The sequence below is a fragment of the Mandrillus leucophaeus genome, unplaced genomic scaffold (genome assembly GCF_000951045.1).
Source record: "Mandrillus leucophaeus isolate KB7577 unplaced genomic scaffold, Mleu.le_1.0 Scaffold164, whole genome shotgun sequence".
Classification (NCBI taxonomy): Eukaryota; Metazoa; Chordata; class Mammalia; order Primates; family Cercopithecidae; genus Mandrillus; species Mandrillus leucophaeus.
This window is the reverse complement of record NW_012101632.1, coordinates 535,390-544,932: the sequence shown is the minus strand read 5'-3', so window position 1 is coordinate 544,932 and position 9,543 is coordinate 535,390. Positions and strand designations below refer to the sequence as shown.

The 9,543-nt window shown below is 50.0% G+C and overlaps 1 protein-coding gene across 2 annotated transcripts in view; it reads left to right on the top strand.

Moving 5' to 3' along the window:
• The first annotated feature begins 1,815 nt into the window (after positions 1-1,815).
• The window catches only part of RHBDD2 (rhomboid domain containing 2), a 10,142-nt gene continuing 2,414 nt past the window's right edge, over positions 1,816-9,543 (top strand). The window contains exons 1-4 of one of the 2 annotated variants that reach the window (XM_011976316.1): positions 1,864-2,125; positions 4,212-4,333; positions 4,672-5,079; positions 6,546-6,696. In XM_011976316.1, the coding sequence (XP_011831706.1) occupies positions 4,917-5,079; positions 6,546-6,696 (314 nt within the window). In that variant the 5' untranslated portion in view covers positions 1,864-2,125; positions 4,212-4,333; positions 4,672-4,916. Of the gene's footprint in view, positions 2,126-4,211; positions 4,334-4,671; positions 5,080-6,545; positions 6,697-9,543 lie in introns of both variants that reach the window. The other variant, XM_011976315.1, reaches the window with a different exon arrangement.

The following is a 9,543-nucleotide window of genomic DNA, read 5'->3' as shown; positions in this document are numbered from 1 at the left end:
CTCAACAACCTTGTATTCAAATCTTAGTTTTAGGGCTGGGTGTGGCGGCTCAGCCTGTACTCCCAGCACTTTGGGAGGCCAAGGTGGGTGAATCACGAGATCAGGAGTTTGAGACCAGCCAACATAGTGGAACCCCGTTTCTACTAAAAACACAAAATGTTAGCTGCGCGTAGTGGCAGGTGCCTGTAATCCCAGCTACTGGGGAGGCTGAGGCAGGAGAATCACTTGAACCCGGGAAGTGGAGGTTGCAGTGAGCTGAGATCGTGCCCCTGCTCTCCAGCCCGGGCAACAGAGTGAGGCTCCGTCTCAAAAAGAAAAAACAAAACGAAACAAATCTTAGTTTTACTACTTCCCACTGGTGACCTTGGGCAAGTTACCTCCCCTTTAGAAACATCTGTAATTGGGGGAATGACATTCCAGCATACAATTGAATGACATTTCAAACTGTAAAGTTTGAAAATAGATCTCGATTATGACATCCCTAACTTTTGAATCCCTTCCATAGAATCCCTCACCCATTTCCTGTCCCTTTTCTTTTCTTTTTCTTTTTTTTTTCTCCCCCCGAGATAGTCTTGCTCTGTCACCCAGGCTGGAGCGCAGTAGTGTGATCTCCGCTCACTGAAACCTCCGCCTCCCGGGTTCAAGCAATTCTCCTGCCTCAGTCTCCTAAGTAGCTGGGATTTTAGGCACACACCACCGTGCCCAGCTAATTTTTGTAGTTTTATTAGAGACGGGGTTTAACCATGTTGGCCAGGCTGGTCTCCAACTCTTGACCTCTTGATCCGCCCGCCTTGGTCTCCCAAACTGCTGGGATTACATGCGTGAGCCAACGCGCCCAGCCTCCTGCCCCTTTTCTTCAATCTGAAGATGAAGCTGCGCCTGGCTGTACTGGAGGCCAATTTCAGGCCACAGCAGGAGGAACTGAGTTCTAATTCTGTCTTTGCCATGTAACTGAATTACCCAGGGCCCTCCCTAGTCCTGTTCCCTCTTTGGTGTAATAGGGATGAATACAGATGGGGCGATCGTGATATGAAAGAGTTCTGTGAGCCGTAAGACATAATCATCATGAGGTATTGTTACAGGACCAACAGGTGCCTCTGCCCGCTGTGCAGTAACAGACCAGTTACACTGAGGAAGCAGGGTTATCAGCAGAAAAAAGGTTTAATGATGGCAGGGTGCCTAGGAGGAGATAGGGGGAGACCATCAAATCCATCTTCTCTAGGGAGTTCTGGGCTAGGATTTTAAAGGGCATTGTGAAGGGTGAGGGGCTGGAAAATTGGGGTCATTGACTGGTCAGGGTAAGGAGGATGAACTCCTCAGGATATGGAAACTGCAGTCCCCAATGAGTCTGCTTCTGTGAGCTCCTTCAGAACAACTGATGTAATTATGCTGGTATGCGGGACCTGAAAGAATACCTCAAAGGGAAAACGTTTCGTAATGTTCAAATTGTTACCTATGCAGTTAAGGGGAATCGCTATCTTGTGACAGGGTCTACCTGATTCTAGGACAGACGATGGGCACCTATCAAAGCTGACAGGCAGAGCTATGAGCAAGCAGGTAGGAGAGGAAGGTGACCTAGTGATGAACGCTGAGTGTGCTGCAAGCTTCCTTTATTTTTGTTTTCCCCCCTCCCTTCTTCCTTGATTAATTTCATAAAGTTTATAGGAGCAGTTTCAATTCCAGCGCGGGTAGGATGGAATCAAACACGGTGCTGGAACATTCCTTCCCGGAAGTGGCTCCGACCTCCCCCAACTCCCGGCCTCCCGCGCGCGGCAGCGGGCTGATCGGAGAGACCGGATTGGGCAACTTGGCGTGGGGCGGGGCCACGGGGAGGTGTGGCTTCCGGCCGGCTCCTCCGCTGTTGCCAAGGGAAACTGCCGCGAGGAGGCGGAAGGAGCAGAGGACCGGCAGCCGGCGTCGAGGCGGAGCGCGGGAACGACGGCGGCCATGGCGGCCTCGGGGCCCGGGTGTCGCAGCTGGTGCTTGTGTCCCGAGGTGCCATCCGCCACCTTCTTCACTGCGCTGCTCTCGCTGCTGGTTTCCGGGCCTCGTCTGTTCCTGCTGCAGCCGCCCCTGGCGCCCTCCGGACTCACGCTGAAGTCCGAGGCCCTGCGCAACTGGCAAGGTGAGCAGGGGCGGGCCGGGATCGCGGGGCGAGCCCTTGTCCTCCGACTTTGCCAGTCCCTGGGCTCCAGCCTCCAGGACTCGCCCCTTCAGGCCTCACCGCCAGTCTCCCCCTGTCTCGCCCCGCATCACCATGCCCGCCCCCCGGAGGACCGACCTCCAGCACCGTCTCTTGCTCTCCATGTTCCACACCTTTGTCTGCAGACCTCATCTTCGTCATCACTGTAATCCCTTCCCTGCCCGAATTTGTTCCCTTCCCTGTCGCCACCAGACTGGTCTAGGCCCCAAATCCATTCGCTAGCAAACCCATGCTCTCTCTCCAAGGGTAAAGATTTTTCTTCTCCCCCTCCCGTTTCACATACACACCTACGTCTGCTTTAGGCCTAAGCCCCACTGAAAAACATTTTCTCTCACCTACATCACGACAATTGGACTTTATCTACAAACCCCTATAAGCCCTATAAACGTCCTGCCCTCTTGAGATTTGGAATTTCTCGTGCTTTTTCATTTGTATCTTTATCTTGACTGTCATTCCGAGCTCATGGGGGTACCAGGGTATCTTCTGCCTTTAGAGAGAAGTGTTTGTTTTTCTCTAGCGAGAGACGTTTTGCAAACCAATTAAGTATAAACATCCATTCCTAAAAGACATTCCTAATCTCCGTGTCTTCCTCAGGAACACAGGAAATTTGTGTATCTCCTGCTGTTTTGCAAAGCACACACGCTCATATGTATTAATTTCATTTAACCCTCACAAAGATCCCATGACGTAGGACCTAGATAAGATTGAGGTTTCATGCAGAGAATGGCAGAGCTGTTGCGTCGTACAACTGAGATAGGAATCTAGATTTTTGTTTTTATTCCGCGATGTTTTGGAACTAGAGCCTTCGGGTAGATAATCTCCAAATCATGTAGAGTTGCTTCTAGAATCTTTTCATGTTTATATTGGGAATTTCAGTTTTGGAAATACTCAACAAATAATGAAGTACTCTTCAGATAATGAAGCCTCTGGAGATGGCCAGACTGAGGTATATGGTTCCATAGCCTGCTTCCCTACTGAAATCTAAAACTGTTCCCCCCACCCTAAACAGACCACCTCACGGACAGAAGCAAAATGCCAACCCTAACCTTAACCTCCCACTTTCTGGAGTTCACTGCTTCCCTGGGTGTGAGTTTTGTGGATATGTGATCATTAGAGATGTAAGGGACATTTAAAGGCCTCAATCTAATTCTGTTACTTTACAGTGAGGAAACTGATGCCTAGAGGACCTGTGACATGATTAAACTCAGCCAGCCTGGATGTAATAGAGCTGAGATTCCACTCCAAGTCTTTAGACTCCCAAGTCCAGTACTACCGTCAGTTCTTTGGTCTCCCTCCTTGAGTTTAGTCGTGTTTTGGCCTGCAGGGACATAAAAGTACTTAGAGATAACCACTTCTAAAATTTTTTTAGAGATAGGGTCTTTCTCTGTTACCCAGGCTGGAGTACAGAGATGCAATCATAGCTTACTGCAGCTTTCAACTCCTGGACTCGAGCGAGCCTCCTGCCTCAGCCTCCCAAGTAGCTGGGACTACAAGTACACATCACCACACCTGACTAATTTTTAAAGTGTGTTTTTAAAGACAGGGGTCTCACTGTGTTACCCAGGCTGGTCTTGGACTCCTGGGCTCAAGTGATCCTTCCACCTAAGCCTCCCAAAATGCTGGGATTACAGGTGTGAGCCACCATGCCTGGCAATAAGTGCTTTTAGACAAATAAAAGTAGGCCAGGAATGATGATTCAAAACATACGAATTCATTCGTAGTTTCAGCACTTTGGGAAGTCAAGACAGGAGGATCACTTGAGGCCAGGAATTCAAGGCTAGCCTGGGCAACATAGCAAGACCTCATCTCTACAAATAAAAATTTAAGAAAAGGAAAAAGGAGGATTCTTTGATGTCTTATTACATATAAAGTATCAGTCTACCTGTAAGATCGGATAAGCGCTTTCCAGGGAGACTTCTAATTTCTATAACCTTTATTGTTAATGATAGTGTTATAGTTCTTACAGCTGCAAAATAATTCATCGTCCCTTTTTTCTTCCTCTGAACAGCCACTATGGAAGGAGGGGTCAGGATTACAGCAGAGGAGACTGGCACACAGAGTGTTAAGTGACACCCACTCAATCCACCCCGAAGCTGTTACACTTAATTAACCCTCAGACTGCCTAGTGAGGTAGGTCAGTATGAAAACCTAAAAAAGGATTATAAAGCACTTTACAAATTCAGAGACTGCCCTCTACCGAAAAGTATTATTTTTTTCCCTCTGGAAGTCAGTTGCCACTAAGAGTTGCTCCAGGCCTGGGGAAGTGTAGGAATTAGATATTCCTGCCTCTCCTTTGAGGCTGTGGGTCCTTCATTGTGGAACGCACTGCTTGTATCGCCTCCTGCTGTGACTCGCTGGCTCTCACTTCTCTGTCACGGGGGCTCTCTGCCTTTCCTAAGCGGCTTATAACCTGGCTTCCCTCCTGGGAGCAACCCACCGCCAGGCCTCTAACCCGGCTCCCTCTGCAGTTTACAGGCTGGTAACCTACATCTTTGTCTACGAGAATCCCATCTCCCTGCTCTGTGGCGCTATCATCATCTGGCGCTTTGCTGGCAATTTCGAGAGAACCGTGGGCACCGTCCGCCACTGCTTCTTCACCGTGATCTTCGCCATCTTCTCTGCTATCATCTTCCTGTCATTCGAGGCTGTGTCATCACTGTCGAAGCTGGGAGAAGTGGAGGATGCCAGAGGTTTCACCCCAGTGGCCTTTGCCATGCTAGGAGTCACCACCGTCCGTTCTCGGATGAGGCGGGCCCTGGTGTTTGGCATGGTTGTGCCCTCAGTCCTGGTTCCATGGCTGCTGCTGGGCGCCTCGTGGCTCATTCCCCAAACCTCTTTCCTCAGTAATGTCTGTGGGCTGTCCATCGGGCTGGCCTGTATCCTTCCTAGCAGAGAGCTGTGGAACAATGCATGTCAAAGGGTGAACCAGGCTGGAGGGTCTGGGGTGTCAAGTAAATAAGAGTTAGGCTTATTTTTTATTTTTTTGAAACAGAGTCTCTGTCACCTAGGCTGGAGTGCAATGGTGTGATCTCAACTCACTGCAATCTCTGCCTCCTGGGCTCAAGCAATCCTCCTGCCTCAGCCCTCCGAGTAGCTGGGACTACAGGTGTGCACCACCACACCCAGCTAATTTTTATATTTTCTTTTTAGTAGAGACAGTGTTTCACCATGTTGCCCAGGCTGGTCTCAAACTCCTGGCCTCAGAAGACCTACCTGCCTTGGCCTCCCAAAGTGCTGGCATTACAGGTGTGAGCCACCGTGCTCGACTCACATCTGATCATAATTTTTTTTTTACTTTTTTTTCATATCTGATAATTTTTTATTTTATGCTAGGCACTCAATGCTGTATTAGGGGCTCTAGATTTTGTCGTTTTCCTTTAAAAAATGTTGACTTTTGTTCTGATAGGCAGTTAACTTACTTGAAGATTAGCTTGAAACTTGAGGTTTGTTTCTAAACTGTTTTCGGGAGAGTCTAACATAGCCTTTTTTCAAAGGGTGAATCCTTGTGGCTGCCTAATCAGTGGTGGGTGACTTAGGTCAGCTGACCAGGATGCCACCAAGTCGCTGGGGATGGTGACAGGGTATGGAGGAAGCACAGCCAGAGAGGCCCACATGAAGCTCACGTGGTTGCACTGAGGCAGGTGCCCTCTATTTGGGATAAAAAGACAAGAGGTGTTAGTCCCTCGGGAGGATATTGGGACCGCCTCCCGCCTCATCCCGCTACACCAGCAGAGGCATGTGCTGGTTTCTGACTGACTGCAGTGGCTAGAAGGGTGCAAGTGATGGCACAGGTGGGTGTAGGAGAAAGGACAGCATTAATGCCCTCCTGCTGCTGGGCACATTCATTCCCGGTGAATTCTACAGTGAATAGAAACCTTTGGCTCTGGACCGGGCGCAGTGGCTCACGCCTGTAATGCTAGCACTTTGGGAGGCCGAGGCAGGCAGATCACGAGGTCAGGAGTTTGAGACCAGCCTGGCCAATATGGTGAAACACCGTCTCTACTAAAAATACAAAAATTAGCCGGGTGTGGTGGCGGGTACCTGTAGTCCCAGCTACTGAGGAGGCTGAGGCAGGAGAATGGCGTGAACCCGGGAGGCGGAGCTTGCAGTGAGCCGAGATCGCGCCACTGCACTCCAGCCTGGGCGACAGAGCTAGACTGTGTCTCAAAAAAAAAAAGCAAAGACACCTTTGGCTTTGGGTTTTCGCAAACTCTAGCCAGAGTGTGCGATGTGCTAAGCATGAAGGCTTCTGTAGAGTGAGTGGGAACCTGTATTCTCCCTGGGGAGTGTTCGGCTCTCCTCCCTTTGCCGCCTCAGATTTCACTTAACACGCCAACCTCAGATGGCCTCACATACTGCTATTCCATCGACCTCTCAGAGCGAGTGGCGCTGAAGCTCGATCAGACCTTCCCCTTCAGCCTGATGAGGAGGATATCCATGTTCAAGTACGTCTCAGGGTCTTCAGCCGAAAGGAGGGCAGCCCAGAGCCGGAAGTAAGTGACAGAACTCTTAAGTGCTGTTAAATATATATATATTTTTTAATTTATTGTTATTGTTATTTTTTGAGACAGACTCTTGCTCTGTCGCCCCGGCTGAAGTGCAGTGGCGCAATCAGCTCACTGCAACCTCCGCCTCCCAGGTTCAAGTGATTCTTCTGCCTCAGCCTCCTTAGTGTCTGGGATTACAGGTGCCCACCACTACGTCCAGCTAATTTTTTGTATTTTTAGTAGAGATGGGTTTTTACCATGTTGGCCAGGCTGGTCTCGAACTCCTGACCTTGTGATTCACCTGCCTCGGCCTCCCAGAGTGCTGGGATTACAGTTGTGAGCCACTGCCCCCGGCCAAATGCTCTTAAATCTTACTGTGTTTTTTTGTTCTTTTTTTTTTTTTTTTCGAAGACAGGGTCTTGCCCTGTTGCCCAGGCTGGATTGCAGTGGTATGATCATAGCCCACTACCGCCTCACACTCGTGGGCTCAAGTGATCCTCCCACCTCAACCTCCCAAGTAACTGAGACTGCAGGCACACACCACCATGCCTGGCTAACTTAAATTTTTTTGTGGGGACGGAGTCTTGCTATGTTACCCAGGCTGGTCTCAAACTCCTAGTCTTAAGCATTCTTTCCTTGATTTCTCAAAGTACTGGGATTAAGGTGTGAGCCACTGAGCCTGGCCTAACCTTATTATTAAAGCAACTCCAGGGCATGTAGAGGGTGTGGCTGGTTTATTGCCATGAGTGATAAAGAAATGAGGTGCAGCAGATTGGAAAATCATGCACAGACGTCTTCTGAGCATTCTGGATTCTGCACAACTGCTCCTGAAGTAGCGACAGCAGGAAAGGGAAGGCATTTGAAGACACTTAACATGTGATCCTGAGTGACTTATAGACAGGCTGGGCAGGAGGGCCCCTATCTAATTGACATTAGCCCCCTATCTAATTGACATACCCACTGCAGGTCAGCCTGGGCTGTGACACACAGTAGCCTTGATAAGAAGTGCAGACAGGGCTGGGTGCAGTGGCTCACACCTATAGTCCCAACATTTTGGGAGGCTGAGGTGGGCACATCTTATGAGGTCAGGAATTTGAGACGAGCCTGGCTATCGAGAAGGGCCATCTGGAAGCACGTCCCCTGCTTAGGAGGCCACCTCCCTCCCTCCCCACTGTTCCCAGCGCCTCCTGCCTCTGAGTTCTCCGCTGGTTTCTGTCCATGCCAAGACCTCACAGTGTAGGATTTTTTCTTTCCTTCAGTGGTCCTCCCCCAAAAAAAGGAGCTTGCTGGGAAAGGCGTGTTCATCCATTTTGTATTGCTATAAAGAAATATGTAGGCCAGGTGCGGTGGCTCACGCCTGTAATCCCAGCACTCCGGGAGGCCGAGGCGAGCGGGTCATGAGGTCAGGAGATCGAGACCATCCTGGCTAACACAGTGAAACCCCGTCTCTACTAAAAAATACAAAAAATTAGCTGGGCGTAGTGGTGGGTGCCTGTGGTCCCAGCTACTTGGGAGGCTGAGGCAGGAGAATGGCATGAACCCAGGAGGCGGAGCTTGCAGTGAGCCGAGATCATGCCACTGCACTCCAGCCTGGGAGACAGAGCAAGACTCCGTCTCAAACAAAAAAAAAAGAAAGAAATACCTGAGCCTAGGTCATTCATAAGAAAAGAGGTTTATTTGGCTCACAGCTCCATAGGCTACACTAGAAGCATGGCGCCTGCATCTGCTTCAGTTGGGGCCTCAGGCAGCTTCCAATCATAGGGGAAGGGGAGGCGGCACCACACATTGAGAGAGAGAGAGAGGGCGGTGCCAGCTCTTAAACACCCAGCTCTCATCTAAATGCAGAGGGAGAACTCATTACTGCGGGGAGGAAGCCAAACCACTTATGCAAGATCTGCCCCCATGACCCAGACACCTCCCACTCAGCTCCACCTCTAGTGCTGGAACACTGGGAATCACATTTCTTTTTTTTTTTTTTTTTGAAACGGAGCCTCACTCTGTGGCCCAGGCTGGAGTGCAGTGGCGTGATCTCAGCTCACTGCAACCTCCACCTCCTAGGTTCAAGCAATTCTCCTGTCTTAGCCTCCCGAGTAGTTGGGATTATAGGCACCCACCACTACACCTGGCCAGAGATCCATTTCAGCACGTGATTTGGAGCAGAGGAAACATCCCAACTGTATCAGAAGGCAAGGTGCTTGGTCATGGCCCTTTTTGGCCCACCACCAGCTGCAGAGTAAATTTTCTGCTGCACGCTAGCCTGGATGTGGGGTTTTTGTTGAATAGGAAGCTGCCCCGTGGAGCATCTTCCAAGAGGTGCTCCCAGCTGTCAACAGCTCAGAGCCCTTGGACTATTTTTCTAAAAGGCCAGGAGGGCCGCTGGGAAAACAGAAATGTGGACTCACTGCATTATTGCTTCAGACAAGTAATTCCTGGGGTCTCAGTGTGGGGGAGACTGTACATTTAGGACCAGGTGTTTTGTGGTTTTTAGTCGTTCTCATTGAATCTGGAGAACTGTCTGTCACCAAGGAATCCCCTCTGTAATAGCTGATGGTGGTCTCCAGCTGTATATCGCATACCCCTCGTAACAAGAGCTCACTCTCCAAGACTGCCCCTGATGAGAAAGTTCTTCCATGCTGATTGCAATCAGCCCCACAGACACTGCCATAGCCAGTGCTGGGTCTGATCCTGCCTTGCCGTGACAGGCAGATCTTAGGGTTTAAGAGGAAGATGGTGTTCCTTCTGTGTTCCCCACGTGACATGGAGTCCAGTCCCTCAGGTCTGGGGCCTGCAGCAGACACTCAGAACAGAGTATTGTGTTTCAGGTAGCCTGACAATGGGTTCTGGGCCATGTCA